The following is a 27588-nucleotide window of genomic DNA, read 5'->3' on the forward strand; positions in this document are numbered from 1 at the left end:
TTTTTTGTGAGCATTGGCAAGAATATATCCTCTGGTCTCTGCTCAACTGAGATTTAAAAATTGCCAGGTGGGGAAGACTTTTTTGTTTGAAAGCCCATTCTACAGCAATGATGGGTTCCTGTAAGTTAGTCCAAGCAACTTACATTAAACAGACCGAAAAAAACGATCAATCCCTCAAGATCTAGCACTGATATTACTTGACCTGCATGATGCTGGAATTGGGAGGTATTGCTGTAAATGTGTACAGTTTGCTTGTAGTGCTGAGCTGTTCTCACTTCTTGCACAAAAACAGATTCTATTCCAAGTGACTTGTAGATTCTCAAGGCTCGAGGGGCCGAGTGGCCTACTCCTCCTAGTTCATATTCTCAATCAGGTACAGGAATTTAAGGCTAGACAAAGCATTGGTGGTGTCAGTACAGAAACAATGCAAGAATAAATCAGGTTGTTCATTTACCACTTTAAATGTGTTGCCATTTCTCGGCTGGAAACTCTCATACCCTGGAAAGCATTTCAGCAACAGGATGTGAAATTGCAGGTCAAGATCTTGTGGAAACAGTTGAGAGATGAAGTGATGATTGGCTTAACCAACAACTGTGTCAGCCTGTTCACATGGTGCTGAGCCAGATCCAATGTCAATGGAAATGCATCTCTACTTTATTCTTGATGGTCTGATAAAGTTTCTACTCCCAGGGGCTCTGGATTCCCGAGGGAGAGAGTGTGAAGATTCCAGTGGCCATCAAAGTCCTGCAGGAAGGGCGTGGCTGTGAGCCGTCAAGAGGCATGAGTGAGGTAAGTCTCCCTTTCTCCAAGTATATGTGAAAATTCACACTTGAATGTGTACACAATCCTAACTGGGACTCCCAACCAGCAGCCCTCTGGTTCCTCCTTTAAGTCATCATTCAGTATGTGTGAATTCGGATGAGTATTGGCAGGCTATCAACCATGGGGGCATCACATCTGGGCCCAAGCAGGGATCACTGGATAGTGAGCAGGGAGCGCAGGATAGTGAGCAGGGATAAGAGCCCGGATTGATTTTTCCCTTTTCTAACCCAAATGTCACTGAGGCTCCTAGTACAGACTCAGCTGACATCAGTGAATTCATCACTGACCAGGTAATTGAATATGATTGGTGGCAGAGTACCACACTGAACCAATAGGAGAGCACGTCCTTACAAAGTATTAGAGAAGTTGGATTTCATTTTATTTTCCTGCATATGGACTGTCCAAGACTTGTGGATCTATATTCCAGGAAAGAAAGAGTCCTTTGACAGAATGGGAGAACATTGGTGGAAAAAAGGGGGAACAAAACTAACTTTAAAAACAAAACCATTGCGAGCCCATTTAGAACGTACAGCTGGAGTGCTGAACAATAATAACTTTTGTTTATATAGCACCTTGAACATAGTAAAAAGTCCCAAGGCGTTATACAGGAGCATTATCAGACAACATTTGACACTGAGCCACATAAGGAGATATTAGAACAGGTGGCCAAAAGCTTGGTCAAAGATGTTGACTTTGAAAAGCACCGTAAAGGAAGGGAAAGTGGCGGAGAGGTTTAGAGAGGGAATTCCAGAGCTTAGGTTCCAGGCAGCTGAAGGCACGACTGCCAATGGTGGAGTGATCACCACCAAGAAGCCAGAATTGGAGGAGTGCAGAGATCTTGGAGGGTTGTAGGGCTAGAGGAGATTACAGAGATAGGGAGGGGTGAGGTCATGGAGGGATTTGAAGGTGAGGGTGAGGATTATAAAATAGAGACATTGCTGGATCAGGCGCCAGTGTAAGTATGATAGGGGAACTGGTCTTGGGACACAAGCAGCAGAGTTTTGGATGAGTTCGGGTTCAAGTTCAAATGGGATGGAGGCAAGTTAGAAGAGCATTGGTACAGTCAAATCCAGAGGTAATGAGGGCATTGTAACTTCTCTGGTTCCTCCATAGTGAAGTCTGGTTATATAACTCACATTGGACAGTAGATAGCAATTTTATAATAGGGCCAGGATTTTCTCTTTCATTGCTGGGAAGTTCTTCCAAACCCCAGCCTGTTGTTTTCTGACCTTTAAGGAATAATATCCAGTCACATGAATATTTTTTTAAAGAGTGGTCCATCAATGTTGCAGTTTTGACACAGCCTCAATCTGCTCTCTCCATCTTTCTGGGACTAGTAATAGTGCAGAGAATTGGTAAAATTACTGCAGAGGTTAGTACTGAGTGAGAAGTGGAGTAAGACCTGGCCAAAGGAGAGATGGCAAAAATAATGCATCATCGAGGTGGAATATCTCCCCTTGAGGCAAAAGAGAGGGTGGGACAGTGGACAACAAGAAGCTGCCTTTCCCTGTAGTGGGCATGTTCTATAAATTAAGTGTAGAGTTGCTTGTGCTGAAGTTAATAATTATGAGGGTGTCTGCCTTTCATTCCCTGCCTTACAAGTTGAGTAAGGGAGTGTGAAATGGACAATTAGTGGAGAAAATAGATCTTGGTATTTCTAACCTCATCAATTACTTCTGTGAATTTCAAGCAAAGGGGCCTACTGTTAGTATGTGTTAGTTATTGGTGTTTAATATTTTGTATTGGTGTGTGTTATTTATAGGACATGATGATGGTGGGCAGTCTGGAACACCACCATGTCTTGCGGCTCCTTGGAATCTGCCCTGGGGCACCACTCCAGGTAGTCACGCAGCTCCTACCACTTGGCTCTCTACTCGAATACCTCCACAAAAACAAGGATAACATCCGATCTCAGCTGCTTCTCAACTGGTGTGTCCAGATTGCTAAGGTTAGCAAGACTTCAAATTATTGGTTTATATGAGGATCCCATGATTAGCAAGGGAGGGGCAGAATAGGTTCTGCATATCCCTGGTGAAAATCAATTGCTGAAGAGCCCCTGGTGGCGAACTTTGCTTATGACGGCCTCATGGGCTAATGACTACACACCAGCTGCTTATGTCCCTATTAAACCAACTGAAATTGTCACCACAGGGTATGAGATACCTGGAGGAGAAGAAAATGGTCCATCGGAACCTGGCTGCAAGAAATATACTGGTAAAATCTCCCAGCCACGTTCAGATCACAGACTTTGGCATCACCAACCTCTTGGCATTAGATGAGAAAAAATATTTCTTTGATGAAGTGAAGGTTAGTAGTCTGTTGGCTATGTAATTAACTTCTGGGTAGAAATTGTTAAGTTTTTATTTTATCACTCTTTTTTTGTTCAAATGTTGTTTTCACTATACCAGTAAGCTTGAGTGTTGTGATGCATGGAAATCGTTTTCATTGATTTATTATTGAAATCTGAAAAGAAAATTCTGCTTATCCCCGCCTTGTAATTATGAAAACTGTCCAATGGCTTGTGAGCTTATCGAGTGAGTAGCTCAGGCATACAGACCAGGAAAGTCCGAGGTTTGGTCCCCGCTAAGTCAGTTATTGGTGGTAGGGGCACTGAATTATGGAGGGAACAATCAGTCAGGGTTCCTGCTCCCAACTGTGGCCTAATGACTCCTGCTGAAAGAATATATGTGTGTTTACACCTAATGAGGAAAGGACTGGGCTACCTATTGTACTATCCGCAATCAAATGACACTCAACATCGCAGGATAATTACAATTGAGGAAGGCCATTCAGCCCGTCTTAATTCATACATCCAGAAAAATCCAAATCTACCCAGAAAGAAAGTTCATGTAAATAACAGGCACTTGGGTGAGGTACATGGTGACCATGGAACTCACTCCAGAAAAAGGCAGTGCTTCAGGAGAGGGGAGATAATTGGGAAAATAAAATGAGCATATTAAGTAGACGGGGAGTTTGTTCTTCAGGAAGAGCTACATAAGGAATAGTAGCAGGAGTAGGCCATAGGGCCCCTTGAGCCTGCTCTGCCATTCAATAAGATCATGGCTGACCTTCTATCACAGTGCGGGAAAGATATAGCTATCTCCATTTCCCTTGATTCCTTTAGTGTGCAAAAATCTATCGATCTCAGTCTTGAATATACTGTCTCCGTCACCTACAAACGGGAAGCATGAATTGGTTGTCCTCTCACCTTCTGATCTCACTACTCAACGTCAGTAGAGATATAGAATTTTTTTTAATAAAGTGCCTGCAAGAGATATGGTGGCATCGATCTGGAAGTTGTGTGCCATTTTATACAATAGGTGTTCCGCAAATAGTCATGAGTGAAGAACAGATTGTTCACTGTCTTTCAACTGAGCTGTTAAACCAAGGTCCTGTCAGCCTGTTCCATTGGATCACATGGATGTTGCTGATCCCATGCCATTATTCAATGAAGGCCCAGATGTCCTGGCCAACATGCTCCTCTCAACTAACACCACCAAAAACTGATTTAACAGGTCATTTATCTCACTGCTGTTTGTAGGACCTTGCTGTGCGCAAATTGGCTGCTCTATTTGTCTATGAAGCAACAGTAACTGCACTTCAAATTACTACATTGCACACAAAGCACTTTGGGGAAGATCTGAGAGATGCGATCATGCGCTATATAAATGCAAGGCTTTTTGTCCTGAATGTGCCACACTTCTCCAATACCCATTTCCTAATGGGTTCTGTGGTTTGGCCTATGCTACATGTCTATATGCTGTGTGAAATGAGTCATATTTCTACATGAACCCATTTCATTAATCTAAAAGGGAATCTCACTGGAAAAAAATTGTAAAATGGGAGAGAATTTTTTGTGCAATCTAGGGCTGCCAATGCTTTTGCGCAAAATGAACTTTGCTGAAACACACTTAGAGTAAACCCAGTAATGGGGCTAGCATTAATTTTGCACTCCAATTAAATATAACAACTTGACAGTGGAAAAATTGCTGATTTACAGTAAAGCATACTTTATATTGTTGAAACTGGCTCCTTGATCCCACAGGCAGAATCATAGGCACACATTCTGCCATCGGGTTAAGGGGACTAGTGTTAAGAATGTAAAGGCAGGTAGCTGGTGCATGAATATGATCTGAACTACAGAGGCGCAAAACGTATGTTCAACAGACCACTGAGCCAGATCTGCACCTATTTTTAATCACCAAAATTGAGTTGCTCCTTTGTTTTGGGCATGAACTGTTCCAATGGGAGATGTTGGGAGTCTCAAAGGTAGTGTGAGCAGGTTCACATGACAATCACTGAGATCAGGAGCAACAGTCTCGATCTGATGCATCAAACTGATACAAGATCGGAAACCTTTCAATATTTTTATGGTACGGAGAGATCTGTTGCGAGGATCAAAAGTTTAGTATTTGTCATTCAGTGTTTTTCTTAAGCAAACCCACTTGTGTACGACATTATCTCGTTACAAAAATAAAACCGGCGCCATGCTTGCGATTAGACTCGTAGATTTGTTTTGTATTTATTTTTTTTAAAAAGCTGCTTAGTGGAGGAGCTTCAAGTGCTGGGAGTGCGTAGCGGGAATTTGGTTCACACTCGATTCATGTCGTCCATGATTTTTTGTCCATTTATCTTATTGGACAGTAAAATCATGGGGAACGGGAATGAGGCATGCACCCAAATTTCTGATATATGCTCCAGGTGCATGAATCTCTGCACCGGGAGTCATAAAGACAAAAAATTGCCCTAACGTTTTTTTGGAAATTGCCCAAGCTGTTGTGCTTTGTTGTTGAGTCTGTCTGTCTGTTGCCTGCTGTAGATGCCCATTAAATGGATGGCACTAGAGAGCATCCACTTTAGAAGATACACCCACCAAAGTGATGTGTGGAGTTACGGTGAGTCATATACTTATAGAAGCATTATTTTATACTTAAAGCTACAGTGCTGCAGTTTTAAACCAAACATTTTCAACAACTTATACTTCTGATCCAAAAGACAACTTAAATACTGCAGTAAAACAAGAGTCTGGTGGTGATTTTTGGGTCAGGGGTTCTTTGTTCTGTTGTTGGAGATGCTGAAGAGGGAATTTAGATTCTGGGAACAGCAATAAAGTCCCAAAGAATTTATTGGAATTCCTTGATATAGTAGCTCAGGATGTAGACAGGGACTACAATGGAAATGTGGTTTACCTGGATATTAGTAAAGGCTATGATAAAGTGTTTCATGGAAAATCAAGTTGAGATCAAACCATGGCTGGTCCACAGGAGACAAAGGGTGCATGTAAATAGCAAGTTTTGCATCTGAAAAGGTGTGAAAGCTGAGGTCCTGCAGGGTTGGGATTGGTACTTTCAACGGGCTGAATTTTACAGCCCCATTGCGGTGGGGTGGGGCTGGAAAATGCAGCGAGCCATTCAAAACTCCATTGACTTTGCTGGAACTGGAAAATCCCGACAGCGGGAGGGGCTGTAAAATTCCACCCGATGTTTTCAAACATTTCAGAGCGTGTTGGTAGCTTCATCTCAGTTTGTGGATGATAGCAGAGTAGTAGGGGTGGTTAATATGGTAGAAGAGGAAGACTTGGACTGTGTGCAGGGGTGGGCCAACAATTGGCAGGTGCAATTTAATGTAGAGAAGTGTAAAGTCATGCGCTTATGGATACAAAATAAGTAGAGGGAATATAGGAATAATGGGAAAACAGGAAAGGGATCTGGGAGTCATCCCTGGTAAATCCCTCAAGATATCAAGCCAGTGTCAAGAAAGCTATTGGCATGAAGGTTGTATAAGAGGATGAATGACGTATAGTTGCCATTATGCCAAATATTGGTCAGGCTACACCTGAAGTATTGTGTGTGGTTCTGGAACCCTTGCTGCAGAAAGGATGTAGCAAAGCTGGGAAAGATGTCAAAGGGAGCTACTAGAATGATTAGGAGACTAAAGAATAAAACATATGAGAATAGACTCAATGAACTGGGAGTTGTCTTGTTGGAGAGGTGAGGACTGAAAGGGGATATGTTTGCGGTCTTCAAATCTAATAAGACTCATAGATGTGTAAGCTTAGTCAGGGATATGTGGTGTACTAGGCTATAAAACAAAGGATACAGGTAGAAAATGGGAAAGGATATATTTAGGCAGAACATAAAAAAACTTTTGTTTTTGGAACTGCATAGCAAGAGCTTAGATCACTGCAAGGACAAATTGGACAAGCATCTTGAAGGAAAAGACATTGATCACATCTGCTATTTCTGTAGGATAGCAGACCAGGTGGACCTATGGTCTTTTCCAGACTGCAGACTTTCTATATTTCTGTGAATGACTGTTTTCTCAGAGAACTAAACTCTCCATTGACCAACAAATGTGACTTAGTCTTTTTTTACTTCAGTTCCATCTTGGTGAGGGGGAGCATTTTTGACTGAATTCCTCTGTGTAGTGTCAGGTAGTGTCATTGGTTATCAGATAACCTACAGGTTGGAAAATGTTGCTAGATGCCAGCCATACATGGTTGACACATCCAGTTTAAGTGTGCCTTTATGCCTACCATTGAGATTCTCAATGGCTTCTTCCTGATGTCAGTATTCAGGGAAGGCATGGAGTAGAAACCGGGTGTGTCCTACAGGGAAATACTGAGGCAAAACTGAAGGTCCAGTTATCTGGAGCACAGTTGTGCACTTTTTGGGATCTGACAGTAGACTGGTACAGTCAAATGGCTAGGAACAGGTTGACAACCGATACTGGACAAGATATGTGGATGAAGAGGGAAATATAGGCTGGAAATTGCTGTTGGCATTAAATCAAACACTGTGATTTTGGAGCATTATTGATCAGTAATTTAGTGAGTGTTTAGCACTTGCCATCTGCTTCCTCAATGCTGTGACAGGAGGTCATGGATACATTATTCAGCAGGGCCCAGCAACTTTATCACATTCACTATTGACCCATAAGCAGCAATGTGATGGGCTATTCTCATTTTACTGGGCTGCTGGCTTTCCCAGAGTCATCAGTTCTACCAGTGTTATTATTCAGGTCCCTGTGCACAATGCTGTGCTTTGAGGAAAAAAAAATCCCATCACTTCATAATATGCAACTGGTACGTGACCACCAATATAGTCAGCAGATAAATGCTTGCTTCCCAAGATGTTGTCCTGATTCCTTCATTTTATTGCCATCATCCGTGGAACCTTACTTGAAGGGGAAAGAGAAAAGGAAGGATGGCTTCTGCGAGACAGCATTGCACCAACAAATGCAAAAGCTGTACATCAGTACAAAAATTCTCATGTTACAATCAGAATCATCATCAGAAAAAATCACTGGGATCTTAAAGCAGGGCTTCAGAGACTTCGATTGGTCTGTGTCTTTACTACCCTCTCCCACCTGGGGTTTTCTGAACAAGTGTTGTCTGGTAATATGTTTCTTTACTTCCCCCTGTAAAAAGAGCTTGCTATACAGATTGAAGAATAATATGGCAAAGCCATGGAAGAGCAAGAGCATGCAAGTGATAATTAATTTGATGTCAACCCATCAATGCAGCAAGTAAAGCTGGTGCTTCTGGCACTAATTCAAGATGGATTCTAGTGTGTGTCATTTCCTAAATCTACAGCCTGCATTTGCAAAGTAACTGTGCCCAAACCACCACCTTTAACACTGTCCTGCACGGTTCCTCATTTAACATCTATTCCCATCTTTTGCTGGACTTTTGTCATCATTCTAAACAAATTACAAATAAATATAAGCACAATGTTCAAATCCATTGTTGTGCATTTATTTCACCATTGTGTGATGTGTGAATGTGATTTACTTCAGTGCTTGCACTTTGTTTCTGAAGTGATTGAACCTACTACTCCTAAGCGGTTCTTTGTGAAAGGCGTAAGTGTGCTGACTGACTGCACTGACAACCTATGTCTTGAGACTCCTTGTGCTGTGCACCACGATGGCCCTGTATCTGATTCTGCCAAGCCTGGTGCTGTTGTGGCTGACTTGTCCAGCCTGCTTTTTGGCACCTGGACTCTCCATAGTGCTTAATAGGCTGGATGTGGCCCTGGATTGGACCTTGCTCCTACATCCTCTGGGATCTGTGCAGCTATGTTTCTGCTTGCCAGAGATGGTGCTGATGGTTTTGAAAGGTGCCGGCTTGTTCGGGTATACCAGCTGTGGCTGTCATCTCTCTCAGTTTCAGGGATATACACAAGTGAACAAAAATGTCACAACGCAGCCTGCGATAATCACCTTTAAGAGCAACTTTCATTGCAGTTGAGCGTCTGTCTGTGTGAGCATTAGAGGACGTGAGTATTATGGTGCTGGCTATGAACTGACGGATTAAACCGGCCCTTGTCATCCCCCACTCCCTCGATGTCCCCACCCAGCCAATTGATTCCAGGGTGGCCTCCTCGAAAACAATCAACTGCTTAAGTTGCTTGGGACCAGCAAGTGCGTACGTGGGTGTGTTCTCTCCTATTAAAAGTGTTGGGTTCCTACGACACGGAAAGAAACCCACCACTATATATTTAAAGATTTTATCCTTATTGCTATTTTTATTTTAAACTGGACTTTTTCTGCTGAACAAAGAAAATTAAGATGGCTGCTACAAGTCACCTGATCATGGGGTTGACCCTCTGTCTGGGAGCTAACCCCAGGAGTTTCAAGGACAAAAGAATTATTTTCTCAATTTCTGGAATGTCACACCTTGTTACGCCTAGAGAGCTACTAACAGACTAACACCACACCTGGGACTGTTCAAACCAATTGCAAAGAGAACTACAGAGATGTGATTTGCATTTGATAAGCCAACCTTGCTAGTGGAGTCAGTGGGTCTGCTGAGAAAATGGCTTCCCAAATGCCAGACCCTCAACATAAGCGGCTCCCCTTTCAACAACTAATGACAGACATCAGTCCCGAAACTGAAGCCAATTCCACACGATGGATAAACGCCCTTTTTGAAGTCATTATGGAGAAGGAGGGTCATGTGACCCCAAGCCTCTGGCCTTCTGGACAGTTTAAAATTACATCTTTGGTTTTCACAGTCAGTCTGCTGCTTTACATCCAACTGGTAAGATACAAAGAAACGGGCTCCTCTAGGCAGAACAACCTACCCATCTAACCTGGCTCTGCTGGAGGATTTCGTACCATTGCCTATAAAACTGACTCAATCTCTGCGTGCCTGCCTCATCTTGCGACATCAGTCCCAAAGGAAAAGGAAATCCTACAACGTTGGAATTCAGCCAGCCGAACTCAAATGCTTACGTGAAAGAATTCCTCATTGGACTCTGACTTTGGAATCTGGAACTCACGTGAACCAATATTCATTTTTCTTTGGTCCTTGTACTGTAAAACTCCTTTTCTCTATCCCTCCTTTTACTATGTGAATGTGCAGAGGGGGACGTTGCAGACCCTCCTTTCACAGGTTTTGAACTTGTAAAATAAACTAACCTTCTGAGTTAATCCTAACTCGAGTTTGCTGTTGATTGATCGTAAAATTGGATCACAAAATCCGAGAGGTTGGAAAAACACGCCACCACTTAATCTTTAAAAGCTAATTCAAACATCTTTTGCTTACGGACAGGTGGTAAGAGGAAATCAGTGCAGTTTGAACTGTCTCTCCTGTCCGTAATGAAAGCTATCCTGTCCTGCAAGCAGATCAATACTAGAGATATTAATAGTACCTGCGTATGAAAAGTACACAAAGGTGTATAGGTGCCCCTTAGAGGCACACTGCAAGCTACAAATTGAGGATATGTGAAGCACCATTAAGAACTTTTGCTGTGCACACATGTCCCCTTATACAATTCCTAATTGAGAGTCTAACAAACATCCTAAGTGTTCCCATTCAGACAAAGCATTTTTGCCCTGCTTTTATGGTGGCTGGACAGTATCAAAACAACCTAATCCAACTGCTTAGCATCTTCCAGTATTCAAGGAGACGGCTGCTTCTGTTCAGGTCCATTCCCTATCACGTAGAGAAGTATTGGTGGCTTCCTGTAGGACATTTCTTCGACTCTGACATCTTTTTGCTGGTCTTTTTCCAGCTCCTGTGGGCCCCAGCTGCTGCATTCATACTTTCTCCTACCTTCCCCCATGTCTGTGGTACCCGGGGACAGGGGAAGGAAATGGCATCAGTCCCGTACAATGCCTCCCCTCCTTGCCTCTTTCCATTCGGGCCTCCAGCACCTGTTTGGTAAACCTGGCTTTTTGTGGCCCTCAATTCCTCAGCATCATTGCTTTACTAACAGCTGCCCTGGCCTCTCCATCACAATTTCAGCTGTTTGAATGGCTTTTAATTGGAGTTCACAGCCTGTCTGACCCATTGTGCAGGCATCAAACCGCATGTTTTAGTGCACCTACTAAAATTAGGAAAACTCCATGTAAAGCAGCTTCCTTTGAAACCCTCAAAAGCCTAAAGTAATTCTCAAGTTAATCTTTCAATTGCATCAACAGCAATTTCTCAGCTTGTATTTCCAGCTTTAAGCACAATGCTCTGGAAGTGACTTTGAGTTCCATTGCCTATACTTGTACAATAAATAGAAGGTAACTGATGTTTATCGATCCTTTAACTGATTTCTAACTGGTTCCCAGCTTTGAAATATTGTGTGTTCTTTGCAGGTGTCACTGTTTGGGAGCTGATGACATTTGGTAGTAAACCATATGAGGGAATTGCTGTTCGTGAAATCCCTGGTCTCTTGGAGAAAGGTGAACGCCTGCCACAGCCTCAGATCTGCACTGTTGATGTCTACATGGTCATGGTAAAATGTAAGTATGTGATTAAAAATAACTTTGAAATCAACTTGGGAGGATAGATTATAGAACTTTCTATTTAATTATCAGAGAGTGAAGACCAGACAATTGGATGTAAATAAGTGACAACCCTTGTACAGCACATTGGGATTTAGACAGTTCAATTCCCACTGATCTCCCTATTAGTTAATGAAGTGCAATTAAATATACTGACACCGTTTTGCAATACAATATAAGTTGTTCCAAAGTAAAAAATGCTGGAACAGATCATCTTACAGAAAGTAGTCATTTTAATCCAATTATTCATCTGCTTCCAGTTTTATTGCTCAAAGGAGGCAAGTAATCCAATTACCCTATTTAATTTAAATTTTCACACCACTCTGTTGTCTTAGCAGCACTGGATGCCAGGAACCCAACATTATTCCTGATGTCCAGCCTTGCCAAGGTATTACTGATAGGAACTATGTCAAGATGATTTATTTCTAGTAACCAATCCCTTGCACACACCCATCCAAATATGGGTGGACATTTTCGACATCGGCCATTAATGCCTGGAAAATCACAGGAATGGCAGCAGATTCTACGCAACAACTCCCTGTCCAAATCTGTTCAAGATAGGTAGTGAAAAGTAGAAGATCTGGACTTAAGTATTTCTCACACACAAAAAGCAAGGAAGGCAAGTTGACAAGTGACATTGGGAGAAACAGAGTGGGAATTATTATTTAGAAATTACATTGATATGGAGTGGAGAGAATAAAATTAATGGGCACATTCTTAAAAGGGAAGTTGCCTACGGAGTATAATGTCATATTGTAGCGACTTATGAAAAGAGACTGTATCAGAACATATAGAACCAAGGCTTGTAGATTTTGAAATGTGCATTTAGGTTGCAAAGAATATATTATAGTTGAATATTAAATGAATAATTTTATTCCGCTAACCCCATCCAGTTAAAACGACATTCATGTTCAAACAGCAACAACAAAATCAAGAAATAAAATTATCCTGAAAAGGTTAGGAGGTAGGCTTCAGGACGAGCTGTTGTATTCTGGGTGGTATTGTGGGTTGTAATGAGAGAGAGTAGAAAAGGTTCACCATGATGATGTGTATTTTGTGCGTGTGCAGTTACAAAGGCAGCAAAAGCCCTCTAATGTATTATCCAAATGATTATTCTTCACACATGAGCTGAGACAGTTAGGACGGCAGACTAACTCATTATGAAGAGGATCACTGCTCATCCCATTCTCACGTCAACAGCCGTGATGGAAAATTTGACATGGATTAAGACAAGCTTTTAAGCCTAATAAAATTCCATGCTGCCTCATTAAAACACTGTTTCTGATTGTTGTTTGTCCTGCTTTTCCTTTTCTCATTGGACCCCAGTGTTTTGGACACCTGCACTTCAGATTGTTCCTTAATTAATCACAAGTGAGAATTGAATTTTCAGTTTTGAAGAAGAGTCATATTGGACTTGAAGCGTTAACTCTGTTTCTCTCTCCACAGATGCTGCCAGACCTGTTGAGTTTTTCCAGCACTTTGTTTTTATTATTGATTTTCCAGGGCCTGCTCCTCTCTCAGCTTCCCTTGCTCCTGATTTTCTCCCTTAATAAAGAAATAAGGTGCAACAAATGTGATTTTCTTCATTTTTCTAAATCAGGCTGGATGATTGACGAGGACAGTCGTCCAACGTTCAAAGAGCTTGGTGCAGAATTTTCCAGAATGGCTCGCGATCCAGCCAGATATCTAGTTATTGAGGTTTGTTTTTGCTAAGTCTCTTGAAAATGTTGAAACAAATTCTCCAACATTCTGTCAGCTAACTCTTATGTTGTATTTGAGGAGCTCTGAAAATAGAATTATTTCTTAGAATTACATGGAACTTACAGCACAGTCTGGTTCAGCCCCAGACAGTTGCTGTGAAGAGGGATGGAGTCATGGCTAGGGAACAAAATTTGTGACGGGGATCAATGACAATGGCTTGGTCAGTCTTCCCAATGTTTAGATGGAGCCTTAAATGTAGAAAAATGCCCCATCATGCAATCAAAAATATTGCCAAAAAAAATGTGAGCCAAGGAAGGAGATATAAGGACAGGTGACCACAACTTGGCCAAAGAGATGGGTTTGAAGGAGGTGAAGGAAATTTGAGAGCAAAGGACTTAGGCAGCTAAAGGCATGGCCACCAATGGTAGGGTGAATAGGAATGGGGGATTCTCGAGACAGGAGGTTAGTGTTTAAAGGATGGTAAGTTTAGAGGTGGTTATAGAACTGGAGGAGATTGCAGCTCAAGGTTCAAAATAAATTTTAATCTCTTACAGACACAGTTACCGCACAGACGGTAACTAAAGGCATACTGATGAGCTGTTTTGAGCCTTTATAAGAATAATATTACATGTCACAAGTGTTGCAGATTGCTTTGGTTCCTTCAGGATTTTGATTCAGGCTGAAGAGAGTTGGTTAGTGCAGGATTGCCTCCTAACGGTAAACCGTTGCTTGTATTCTGATGGTTTAACAGCGTCTTTGGCCATTTGACCCTGTGCCTCTCCTAACACACCAGCTGTTTCCTGAACCTTTCTGTACCTTTCCTCAGGGTGATGACCGGGCCAACAACACACATGTTGGTGAACAAAGGATTCTGCATGAGTATGAGGAAGACTTAGTGGATTATGATGACCTTGATGAGGATTTGATGGCAACCGTGGTGGATAGCCCAACATCTGCCGAATTCAGATCGAGGATTGAATCCAGCAGGGTATGAAATGAGCTAATAAAAACCAAGGAATTTGAGGCAATTTTGGGCAGTTGGTCCTTTCACCTGCCCTAAACATTGATGTCACAAGGCAGCTTAAACTGTTGAGTGTTTCCTGTGGTTTGAATCTCTGCACATCACTCAGATCATTTCATATGAGAGGACTTTTCTTGGTTCATAGTCAAGCCAGTAAGTGGAGAACAAGGAACCAAATGCACTTCCTGCCAGTTGATGCAACACAAAGGAAGTATGGCAAGAGAAGAAAAGAGTAGAGAAGACTCCTTACAGGAAGGGAGAAGCCATTCCACGCTGGTGTTTTCATTTTGATTCCGGCAAACCAGCTTCCGTCAGCTGGCTCCTGATGTTTATACCAGTGAAACCAGTGATAGATTCAAAGACTCACCAAAAGCCAAGTGTACAGCTGCTACCGGAATAGGGGGACCAGATTTAACAGCGTAAACACAGGGAGCCAGCTCCTGAACACTTGTTTCCCAGAGTCAGAACTAAATGAGCAGCATTGTAAAAGCATCTAAAGCAAATTTGAGGATAAGTCACTCCATGTTGATCCTTTGCATCAACAAGTTACAATGTGCAGAGCTGGAAGCCTGATCCCTCCGGTCACGTTTCAGTGTGATGATAGGAAAGAAACAGCGGATTTCTGGATAGTTCAGTGGGTAACTGAACTATCTGATGTAGACCAGCAAAATCCTAGATTTGACACCCAAGTTGGATGATCTCAGCTGGGGTAGCAGTAGGGGCTTAGCATCCATGGGCTTGGGAGAGAAAAAAATCAGCCAGGGTTTCTGCTCCTGGTCACAATCCAATGGCCCCCTGCTGATAAGTATGTGTGTGTGTGAATATTGAGTGACATTAGGTTCAGCTATGTTGGATTTTCCTTCCTCTGTGGTCAAATTGCCTACTAACAATCTTGGCCAGTATGTGACGAACTGGCCACTTGAGAAGATTGCCCAATGCCAGTGGATCTGTACTAAAGCAAGAGTTGATGCCTTTAGTATTAATGGATGGTTGGCTATTCCAAAACTGAACTGGTTGTGACCCTAGCCCTAAAATTATACCTGGGATGAGTTGTATATAAATCCTGAAGGCGTTGATCTAAAGTACCTTTCCCTGCAAATTTTCCTCTGATAAGAAACAGAGAAATTTCAAAGCAGAGTTTGTATGCTAATATCCCAAGGCCTGAGTGTTGGTTAATGACTGACTGCACAGCTCTTGTTAACAAGTGCCACATCAAATTTTTTTCCATTTCTTTTTGCAGAGCAACAGTTTGCCAGCAGGGTATATGCCAATGAATAGAATTGGTCCAGATGGCTCTCGACAGGTAAACACATGAAGAGGTTTATTCGGAATGTCTGCGAACAGTGCTAAAAGTGTCATTTCTTGTTCATACAAACAAACCATCAAATTCAACATCTCTCAAAAATAATTAAGATCTTGCGGAATATTCTTAATCTTATTATTTTAATGGACATGTCTGGATGTCTTTCCAGGAGGCATTTGATAAAGTGCCATATCAAAGGTTATTGCAGAAAATAAAAGCTCGTGGTGTAGTGGGTATTATATTGGCATGGAAAGAAGATTGGCTGGCTAACAGGAAGCAGAGAGTAGGCATAAATGGGTCTTTTTCAGGTTGGCACGATGTAACGAATGGCGTGCCACAGGGATCAGTGCTGGAACCTCAACTGTTTACAATTTATATAAATGACTTGGATGAAGAAATTGAAGGGATGGTTGCCAAATTTGCTGAGGACACAAAGATAGGTAGGAAAGTAAGTTGTGAAGAGGACATAAGGAGGCTACAAACAGATATAGATAGGTTAAGTGAGTGGGCAAAGATCTGGCAGATGAAGTTTAATGTGGGAAATTGTGAAATTGTCTATTTTGGCAGGAAGAATAAAAGAGAAGCATATTATCTAAATGGTGAGAGATTGCAGAGCTCTGAGGTGCAGAGGGATCTGGGTGTCCTAGTGCATGAATCACAAAAGGCTAGTATGCAAGTAATTAGGAAAGCTACTAGAATGTTATCATTTATTGCGAGGGGAATTGAATACAAAAGTAGGGAGGTTATGCTTCAGTTGTACAGGGCATTGGCGAGGCCACATTTGGAGTACTGTGTACAGTATTGGTCACCTTATTTAAGGAAGGATGTAAATGTGTTGGAAGTCCAGAGAAGGTTTACCAGACTAATACCTGGAATGGGTGGGTTGTCTTATGAGGAAGGGTTGGACAGGCTAGGCTTGTATCCACTGGAGTTTAGAAGAGTAAGATGCGACTTGATTGAAACATATAGGAATATGAGTGGTCTTGACAGGGTGGATGTGGACAGGATGTTTCCTCTTGTGGGAGAATCTAGAACTAGGTGTCACTGTTTAAAAATAAGGGGTCGCCCATTTAAAACAGAGATGAAGCGAAATTTTTTCACCCAGAGGGTTGAGAGTCTTTGGAACTCTCTTCCTGAGAAGGTGGTGGAAGCAGAGTCTTTGAATATTTTTAAGGCAGAGGTGTATAGATCCTTACTAAGCAAGGAGGTGATAGGTTATTGGCAGTAGGTGGGATGCAGATTTCAGGTTACTATCAGGTCAGCCATTTTCTTATCAAATGGTGGAGCAGGCTCGAGGGGCTGAATGGCCTACTTCTGCTCCTTGTTCGTATGACCTTTAGATCCCTAATGATTTGAATATTTAGTATAGCTATTATAATTGTTAACTAGTATCAGTAGCAAGCACTAAGCAGTCATCTAATTTTTTTTGAGTAAATTCTTTTTCCTATATTTAGTGGTGGTAGGTGAAACAGGTGAAAAATATGCAGTACCAGAAAGAACTATTCACTTGAATCATGGCACAAGATCAGGCCATCACCCCTTGGGACTTGCTCCCGTTTATTTGATTGAACTTGTCCCACCTTCCCGATAGCAGAATCTTAGACTTGCATTTTATTGGGTGTACAAGGCTATTCTAGAGTACAAGTGTGGAGGGACCTCAGCAGCACTTCTACAGCCTTAGATGCAGAGTAGACTGTCTGCACATTGCCCCAAGAAGTTGTCCTGAGACCTCCCACCAGCAGTGTTAAAAATAAAGAGGACATGTTTGAGTTTGTGCACTCATTGTAGAGTTTCAGGCAACTGAGACGCATATCAAGAATTTACTCATGAAGGACCAGTGCTCCTGATTTGTGACCTGAATGATTCTCCATTTCATTTGATCAGGGAATTCTTTGGGCTATGAATTGGGCACACTGCCCAGTATGCGCTGCCCTTATGAAGTTCTGCAACAGGAGCACAGAAAATGATCCTGAACATGTGCTTAAAGCATAACCTAGTGGAGGTGTGTGAGCAGATTGTCTAATAGTTCAAGGAGAACTGTATATGAGAGAGAGAGTATGAAAGAGAGAATATTACTTTGAAAAGAAAAACAGGGACATCTACTACACATGTTTTAAAAAAGGCCTATAATGGTCTGTAAATACATCTCCTTGACCAGTATCCAATTCACTGTTTAGTAGCTGAAACTGAAGTTTTGAGAGAGCAACAATGAAATCCAATAAGTAGAGAAAAATGACCTGGGACTCATGGAGTAGGCAGTTACCCTACAATAAGGTTCTTCATTAACCCAAAATGAGGAAGAATGTGTACTTTCCCAGATTCAGTGAGATATAACAAAGTGACCTTTTCATTTGTTAGACTGGGATGAAGAATGGAGATCTGGGATCAAAGCGCTCTCTAAGGATACGGAATGAGTCCACGACTCGAACTATCTCAGAGTCTTCGGAAGGCCGAGGTACAGCATCCTCGCTTGATCTATACGAAGATATATCTTTGAACGGAACGCCCCAGCTCCGTGGCCACCGCTCGAGGGACAGCAGTGCACGTTTCTCCAATGGCACAAACATGATGATTTCCCCATCTGATGAAGCAGAGGTGGACATTAATGGCTATGTGATGCCAGAACAAAGAAGCTCTACAGCTGGTAAGTATTAAATGTACACTCTTTGAGGACTACAGTTGCGTTTTGACCACAAAAGTAAGAGAGTGCTATTTTTCAAGAATACTGCAAACAGTAAGACTTGCTCTATTAAGAGGAACTAAAGTGTCCCATTGAATTTGGTGTAATTTACATAACAATTAGGATCAGTGGTAGATTTCTCACCTAAACCAGCAATTTGTGGGTTTGAATGTCACTCCAGGACCTGAGCATATAACCTTAGCTGACAATCTAATGCAGTACCTCGATACTGAGGGAGTGCTGCATTGTCAGGATATGCAGCTTTAGGAAGAGATATTAAACCAAAGCCTCACCGACTTCTTCCGGTGGACCTTAAAAATCCCACAGCACTATTTGGAAGAGCAGGGAGCCTACTTAATGTCTTGGCCAACATTTCTCCATCAAGCAACACAGCCAGGAGCAGGTTAACTGGTTGTTTATATAATTTCCTGATGGTGGGATTGTGCTGTACATGATTGGCTCTTGTAGTTCCCTGGATAACAAGTGTGGCTGTAATTCAGAAGTAATTCATGGGTTGGGGGAGTGCTTTGAAGATGTGATAAGGTGCTATATAAATTGCAATCTTGTTCTTCTGCTTAATTGTAGGTCACAGTCTATACTTTCTCCACTTAATATGGAGAATTATTATCTCGTTTCCCCCACCCCCCCCCAAAATACTACAGAAGGTAAATGCAATGTCTGATTTAGTACTGAGATATAAAACCAGGGAAAGTTCTAGTTTCAGTCCGTGACCTGTCCTGAGTTATCTGGTTTGTCCTGGGGCTCTAATTGAGGAGAGAAATCAGACACGACTTCCACTCCTCAGTATTATCCAGCAATGACTTCTGGAAACACCAGCATGTGGACATCAAATGGGGACACAATAATGCTTGGTTGCGATGCCACTCTAGTGGGATAGTCATGGTTCAAGGAACTGAATGCCAGCACAAGTCAGGGCCTTACAGTAGTGAAGCAGGAAAAAAAATCTCATAGCATCTCTCATTTTTCTAGTGATTCACAAGTATTTCTGTTGTGCCTGCAGAGAGTCTGAAGCCTGCCAATGAAGTCGATCCCTTGAATAATAAAGTCAGCGATGTGAATAATACCCAGTCACTCGAGAGTCAAAAGGAATCTGACTCAAAACCAAGTGATCACCAAGAATATGAGTATATGAACAAACGGGCCTACCTCAACGGCTGTGTGAGCGTCGTGCAGAACCCTGAATACCTGGATGATAGTACTGTGTTTGTTACTGGGGGTGACATTCATGCCTTTGATAATCCAGACTACTGGCATAGCAGTCTCCCAGCAAAGTCAGAAATAAAGAGGACATAAGAGGACCAACTTCAGGATCCTATTTCGATGGCTAACAACCCAACAAGCAAAACAAGTTGATTTCTGAACTTTGGAACGTGGGGTGGCAGGGGGGAGGGGGAAGAGGAAAGAGAATAGTAGATCCTATATCTCTGAATCAGAACAGTTTACACTCTAGCTAGAGAGAGAGACTGCTTTACTGATGTCCCTTGTGTGTAATGCCATCTAGTTTGGATCAGTACATGATGCACTGTGATGCTGACCCATTCACCCACCCATAATGTCTGTTTTCTCTCTCTCTCTCACACGCACCAGTGAATGTCCAGGAATAATGTTGCTCTGTTGTAGTCATGAGACGTGAGAGTTGAGTAAACCAGACACCCGCCAAACACACGAATGAATGGTCTTCTTGCACCTTGTTGTACGCTCTTCACAGAGCATGGAGAAAACTGGCCAACCAGCCCCTTTAGTTAGTGAGTGGAGCACTCCTATCTCTTGCCATTGATGTGCAGTGCTAAGGAGGGAAGGGGGATGCTTTCATGCCTTGCCCATTCAGTAGAAATTTTTCTGCGCTGTGCTGTTGATTCATAACAAAACACAGAAGGCCAACCCAAGTATCTCCCGTGGAAATGCCCCTGGGCCTTAACATTCACCTGCAGTTGCTTGTGGCACATCCAATTGATTGATAGGGGACTTTGGCAAGGAGGCTGATCAGGCAAATGCCATTGGACCATAGATTCCAATGGTATATTGTTCATTATCCAGCTGAAGAACCACCACTGGTCACTCTGTTCATCTATGACGGCATTATTGTGGCAGAAAAGGGATCACTGATTCCGTCAGTGTGTTCAAGTGGGCGGAATGAAGTATAATTACCTCGCCCTTCGCAAGATTAGCTCTCACATGGGATACATGAAGATTGCGAGGCTCAAATTGAAAAAAATTCTGCAAGACCCAGTAAAGAAGCCATTGACTGGCCTGTTCATTTGCCTCAGTGCTGAGTTACAACAGTTCGGTTTTCTTGTTCAAGGCAGCTAAAGGATTGTGATCAGAGGTTAATGCCTGGAAATCGGGCACCAATGTTATTTTTCTGTAATTATCTTTGCAAATGTTTATTATGTTTTAAAGTGTTCGGATCGGAAATGTATATATTTTTTCCATAATCTTTGATTATCAATCATCTAAGGCAGAGGCCATATAGGGAGTTTGGGAAGTGGGGGAAATCATTGGGGTAATTCTGTAACTTGGAGGGGGAATATAACACATGTTAAAAATTATTTTGGGGCGGATGGGGGGGTGGTGAGTGGAAAGGGGCCTGTCCCCTCATCCCCACCCTCCATCTAATGGCTGCACTCAAATTATCAGTCAGGAAGGGTCGTTTGTATTCCTACTGGAGCAGCCTGGGCCTTTGGTGGCCATGCTTGGTAGAAGGTGGGAGTCTGTCGTGTTTTCAAGGAAGTTTCAGAAGAACTTCACAGTTAAAATAATAATTTTTTAAAAATTCCAAAATCAATGACGATAAAAGTGAATGGAGATGTGGGCCTATAGAATCCAGTGGAACAAAAGGACCCTGTGCCAGATTTGGTAAGAATGTTGGTGATTTCATTGTTGAACCAAAAATTAGCCTTAGTGGCTACAAAATAAAAGCCTAGAACAAAAGGTTTGCATTGCATTGCATGGCATATCACTGGCAGGCTAGAAGTCCAAATCTTGGATGTTCAAAGCTTATTTTGATCTCAAGATTTTAATAGGGTTGGGCATGTTTGTGATGGATGTGATTCTACAGTTCATGCTGAATTCCATATTTGTTTCATCATAAGTGGTAAGAAATCTTATTTGCTCCTCAAATTTATCTTCTTTTTGAGCAGTGTGTTCCTGAGCAACTATTAATGAAGGGCACCAAATTATATTGTGGAAAGGCCTCACTCACTTCCTCACCCCAGACCCACCAACCAAATATCCTCTACCATTGTATAATTATCATGAACTGTAGTGAGAGAAATTCTACATTTTTATATGTATATAAATGCAGAGCTGGGATACTTGAAGATAATGATGTGTGATCAGTGGTTTGAACAAGTAACCCTGATGGGAACTAAAGATCACAAGGCATTGATCTAAGGACCTGTTATGGAGATTTGTAGATTTCATGAATGATGTTCTATATTGTATGTTCTTTTCTTGCCTTTCACAAATGAAGCAGCAGTGACAAGTATACGAGCCAATTAGTGTCAGACTCCTTTGGGTGTGATTTGACAGGGAAAAACTACTACCAAAATTCACTGGTCTGGTCTGATCAGTTGCCATTTTTAAATTTAGTACCTATCTAGGTATCTTACATAATCAAATTTTACACATATTTTCCCTTTTATTAAGGCTGTAGGGTACAATCACACACAAATGACCATTCTTAATGGGTATGATTATTGACAGACTATTCTACAATCACACACTTGCCTAATCCTATCCTCACCTAGACTGCCTTACTTGCACAAACACCAGCAAGGCAGTGGTGGAGAGAGATCACTGAATAGCAATTAGCAGTGAGAAACCTGCATGTTTCCTTATCCATTTTATTGCCCAGGGCTGCTGCTGTCTTTGCTGAGATCAGCTAATTCAGTACAGTTCAGGAATCAAGTGTGACTTTTGTGGGCTGCATGACATAGTCCATCAACAGAAGGTGCCTTTATCCACCAAACTGTTGAGGGAGCAAAATCTCTCCTTCCTCCCCTGAGGATGCAGACTGTTGCTTAGGGGACAGTTTCAGTAGGAGCTTGCAGCCCTTAGCACCTCACTCAAGTGTCCCTTCCTTCTTGTGTGAGTATTGACAGTGAGTGGGCACAAAAAAGAAATCAGCCAGGCTTCCCATTCCTAATCACTATCTAGTGCTTCCTGCTGGAAGATGTGTGTGGCTGTCTGGTGTGGATGCAATTAAGCTCAGCTTTGATTACATGCTCATACTGTTTGGACTCTCAAAAGAAGAATGGTTACTTTAGTGAAATACTGAAGGGCAGCCGGGCCCCAGGACTGGGCAGTGCCTTCAGGGGATGGAGGGGAGAATTTTTTTTATATAGAAAAAGAGTGCCTTTACACTATTGCTCATAGTTTTGTAACATGTTCAAAAGGGATGTTTCATGTCAAATTAACTCTGTGATTGCTTAAAACCCACTGTGCCTTGAAGTGCACAAACATGTTCTAATAGCTACAGGAGTGACTTATTTTCATTTTCTGAGACTACAATGCTTAATATATTAAGTGGATTGTAATGAAGAACAATCAAATAAACTTTTTAATTGATATTCCATTTTTTAAAGATCTACCAGGATTGAAGTGATTTTTTCAGAGTACGAGTTTGTGAATGATGAGTTGCTGAGTATTAAATACAAAAATTGATTGTTGTGTAAAATGGGGAGACAGGTAGATTACCTCTTCCTTATGTACATCTTTAAGGATAGTTTCTTAATTTCTATTGTGTACTTAATGCTGTTTTTATACAACCTTAAGGGACTGGTTGGAAACTCTCGAGTGTTCAGCCCCTTGTGTGAAATTGAAATAAATATTTGTTTTAAAAAAAAATCTGTACTAGTTTTCTGAGATGACAGCTCTTAAAAGCCACTTTAGTTAAGTGTGTGTGTTTTGTCCATGTATTTATTCTTGCTAATCTTCTTGTTTGACTCTGCAGAATAGAAGTGAATTAAACAGGTGTAAGGTCACACCAGAAACACAATCACAGCACAGGTTAGGCAGGGCAGTTTGACATTTTTCTTGCCCTTTTCCTTGTCTACTCTATGCCAGGATCCCCTTTTTTCTTTCGAGTCGACTATATAGGGTTTAAAGGGTTAAATTATGAGGACAGGTTGCTTAAACTTGGAACACAACTGGATAGATTCAGCAAGTTTGGCAGCATCTGAGGTGAGAGAAACAACTAATGTTTCAGGGCAATGACCTTTTGTCAGAACTGGAATATGTTAGCAGCTTTAAGCAAGTACAGAGGCAGGAAGAGGAGAAAAGAGGAAAGAACAAAAGGGAAGGTCTGTGATAGGAGGAAAAACAAGAGAGATTAAATAAATAACAGAATCATTATCAGCACCTCTTGTCCAAAAAAATGGAAGCAGTGGTCAATCTGAAATTGTAACTTGATGTTGAGTCTGCAAGGTTGTAAAGTGCCTAATCGAACGACACAAACAGGGCTTCTATTCCCTTGAGTTTAGAAGGTTGAGGGATTGATCTAATCGAGGCGTTTATAATGAGGAAGGAAATCGACAGGGCAGATACAGAGAAACTTTCTTTTGGTGGGGGAATCCAGAACTAGGGAGCACAATCTTAATATGGGAGCCAAACAATTCAGGGAGATCATCAGGATGCAATTCTTCACAAAGGTTAGTAGAAAGCTCAAAAACACTGCTGTCCCCATAAAGACTGTGGATGCTGGGGGACAATTAAAATTTTCAAGAGTGAGATCGCAGATTATTTTTGTTGGGTAAGGGTAGCCAGGAATATGGATCAAAGGTGGGTAATTGGAATTAAGGTATAGATTAACCATGATCAGAAATGGCTTGTGGGGCAGAATGGCCTACTGCTGTTCCTATGACTATGCAGTAGCCACCCAATTTCCTGGCCCCTGCTTGCTTGAACTGGGCTTGCTGTAGCAACACTACTGATCAGAAAAATTCACCTGCCTGTGTCTGTGATGCAGATATTTATGCCCGAGTTTGCAATGGTGATGCCAACAGTGCAGTTTTTACTAGAAATATAAATCGACAGTGCATACTGTGTAATTCCAAGTACAGACTGTGCTAGATACTTTTACAATTCTGTGAAATTCTGTTTGAATTGCTGGTGTTTCTTATTCAGAGTGTGCAACACAAAGTAAACATTTGCTATTAATTTAATCCCCTATTCTCAATTGTCTAGAAGTTATACCGTGATATAACAGTGTATGAATGCTTAATGCAACAGTTGGAATTCCTTCCTCTTCTATTTTACAAGACGTGTTAACGTGTAAAATAAATCACTAGTTTCCATAGTATCGCTTCAGGACCTAAGTTTTTCTCTTCTCTCCTTTGTGCCACACTCCCTTCCTAATCATCAGTAGGGTGGCAGATGTCTTGCTGCCAGGGGAGCTCTGCCACTTTCTAATTGGCTGGAAGCAGTAATGGGCTTTTCAGTGTTTTATTTCTGCCTTCTCTCTGTCCCTTAATCTCTGATTGTTGATTTACAGCCTGTTTGAAATCAGGAACTTGTCAAAAGAGACTGAATTTTCCACCTAGATTTTGAATTTAAATGCTCTCTTAGAAAGAAAAGGAGTTAGGTCACGATCCTATCAAATAATTGCTGGGTCCAGGGATACAAAACTCGCTTAATTGTCTAATCTGATTCAGATGCTGTGCACAGCAGTTTTGTCTCTATGTTCTTCAGACAGATTTTTAATGAGCTCTCCAACAGATTATTAGTGCTCGTGTACTGATGTCGCAATGTTTAGACATGGAACATGACGGACAGACACGTAATTAGAAATTGAATAGGTTGGCTACTAATTAAAACCATCAGTTCATTTTACCCCTCATTTATGATAGTGTGATTGGGATATTTATATCAGTTGGCTGAATCAATTTCATTAATATTTGGAAGATTACTATGCAAACTATATGGTTTAACATAGTTTATGGAAATACAGACATATTTCACTCAGTGCCAGTGTGCCAGTGCCAGGAGGAATAGGGAATTCAACCCACACAATACAAGTGTAAAAGGTATGACAAAGTCTAACTTAGAAGCACATTGCTTCTGTTAATTCTTTGTTGTGGTAGAGGACAATTATAATGGAAATGTTCTATATCGTGGTAAAATGTAGGACCATGTCACTAGTTCTATATACTGGGTGGGGTGGGGGGGAACAGTTGCGTGAGTGTTGTTCTTCATAATGCAATGTGCACAAAGCAACTCTGTTAAACCGCAGGACTTGTACATCAGTTCTGTCAAATCCCAAGGCCACCTCCAATGCTACCAAAGTCCAAGTGTCCCATTGCTAGTAATTCCATAAGCACCCACTACTCAAATGCTGCAAAATGTGAGCTTACATTCATTCTGGTACATCTCATCATCTCAGTGTGTATCCTTGAAAGAAAAAGTGAGATAAAAATGTGATACATACGCAAAGCGATAATCGAGGCCACTGAGTTAGTTTCCCAGAAAAGTGATCAGGATCAAAATTTTATTCACGAAATTCCATAATACCATGTAATAAGCACACAATTTGATGTATTCAGCTGCAGTAAATAAGTGGCCCTGGTTGTTATAAAATAGCCTAAACTCCAAACTCACCAAAAGCAACATTGGAGAGCCACTACAATACAGCAAATCTCTCACAGGACAGAATGAGTTTAATGGTTCCCCACCAACTGGTTTGAAGGGGGGAATGCGGTTGGCTTGTAAAATGCAGCACATGGCCTGCCCACCTGCTCCTGATCTGTCTGCTATTTTACAGGTGGCGATGGAAGCATTGGGCAGCCCACCTGCCCTTGGCCCTATTGAGGCCATTAAGTGGCCAATTAATGACCAATTAAGTGCCTCATCCCACCCCCACTGCTCTTTCACCTGCGGCAGAGGGAGGCCCACGTCAAGCGGGTAGCCCAGCAGCTTTAGCTGAGCAGACTGGCGAAAGGGCCCCCCTTTTGCCCATTGGAGGCACCCCCGCAAGTTCATACCCCCCCTTTAACACCCTCCCTCCCCTGACCTCTCGAACCTGGCTCCCCAACCTCCCTAATCTCTTCGCTGGGGCCTGCCAGCCAGGCCCCACTGATACCCTGGACTTACCTTCAGTCCCACCTCCATTAGCTCCTCTTCTGTGGGGGCTGTAGTCCCAGCAGTGGCCACCGCTTGGTGGCGTTGCTGGGATGACAGAACTGCTGGCCACCTGATTGGCTGGTGGCTCTCTAAGGTGGGACTTCTGCCCAGATGGGGGCGTAAGTCTCGCCTTTAGTTAATTAACACCTGGTCAAATGTTAAATGGCTGCATGGCAGCCGGTATCAATGGGGACGTGTTCCTCGCCACTCTTTGGGTGGCAGGGTGGGATACCCCGCCTTCTGAAAAATCCTGCACTAATTTTATAAAATTCGAGTCTCACTTTCCTGTTGCATCTTGTCCGCACGCTATTGCGAACATTTTGCAGAGACTGGCTGTTGTACAGATTAATTCCAGCTCAACACAAATTACTTTCAGCTGATGGGCTATAGCAATTTATCAATTGATTCAAATTTATGCCTTCTTACACATGTTGTCTAACACAGATAAGGCCAAATAATCACATTTCATAAACCGCTTTTCTGAAACCTTTTTTTGTCCATCATTTCTTTTGCCCTCAGCTTGGCAAGTATTGGCTGCAAATAAGGTTTCTAACATGATAGAGCATTAAAAACTATTCTTTGAAATTTTCAGCGCAAGTTTCACACATTATCAGCTGCTAGATATGATCATAAAACGTGTACCTGTGGCACAGGGCAGCAGGCAGGTCAGAGGACCTCCTCCTAGGACTGCTCCTGGACCTGGCCAAGGCGGCCATCCACAGGTCCAGGCAGTGCACAGTCATGGGGCGTCATTCGACCTGATTTCTCGCCTCTCTTCCATGTCTATGCTCATGCCAGGTGTCCCTGGAAAGGGAGCATGCAGTATGCTTGAGACAATCTATAACCTGTGGGCACCGGAAGGACTTGAGTGTATCATCAACCATCATTGCTCCCCCCCCCCAAAAACCGGACCACATTTGACTTTAATTTGATGCATTTCCTTTAAAAGCTTGGTATAATTTACAAATTATTGTCAGTGCCCTTTTAAGAAGGGGGCACTTGTTAACTCAAACAGTGAAGACACTTGCCATTAATAGAGAAATTTTAAAAAGAGTAAGACAATTCAACAGTTACACTATGTAAAATTTGCTCTAAAAGAGTTCCTTAGAAGAACTGTTAGGCCTCAGCCTGACCAATCAGCAA

General features: G+C 42.0%; 1 protein-coding gene across 2 annotated transcripts in view; it reads left to right on the top strand.

The window, feature by feature from the left end:
• Positions 1 to 23767, top strand: part of LOC144672680 (receptor tyrosine-protein kinase erbB-4-like) — a 139452-nt gene extending 115685 nt beyond the window's left edge. For both annotated transcript variants that reach the window (XM_078534566.1, XM_078534568.1), the window contains exons 19-28: positions 691 to 789; positions 2585 to 2770; positions 2974 to 3129; positions 5642 to 5717; positions 11413 to 11559; positions 13202 to 13299; positions 14129 to 14290; positions 15564 to 15626; positions 17985 to 18270; positions 19328 to 23767. In XM_078534566.1, coding sequence (XP_078390692.1) covers positions 691 to 789; positions 2585 to 2770; positions 2974 to 3129; positions 5642 to 5717; positions 11413 to 11559; positions 13202 to 13299; positions 14129 to 14290; positions 15564 to 15626; positions 17985 to 18270; positions 19328 to 19620 — 1566 coding nt within the window. In that variant the 3' untranslated portion in view covers positions 19621 to 23767. The remainder of the gene's footprint in view (positions 1 to 690; positions 790 to 2584; positions 2771 to 2973; positions 3130 to 5641; positions 5718 to 11412; positions 11560 to 13201; positions 13300 to 14128; positions 14291 to 15563; positions 15627 to 17984; positions 18271 to 19327) is intronic.
• Positions 23768 to 27588: the final 3821 nt, after the last annotated feature.

Source organism: Cetorhinus maximus, chromosome X (assembly GCF_964194155.1).
Source record: "Cetorhinus maximus chromosome X, sCetMax3.hap1.1, whole genome shotgun sequence".
Lineage (NCBI taxonomy): Eukaryota > Metazoa > Chordata > Chondrichthyes > Lamniformes > Cetorhinidae > Cetorhinus > Cetorhinus maximus.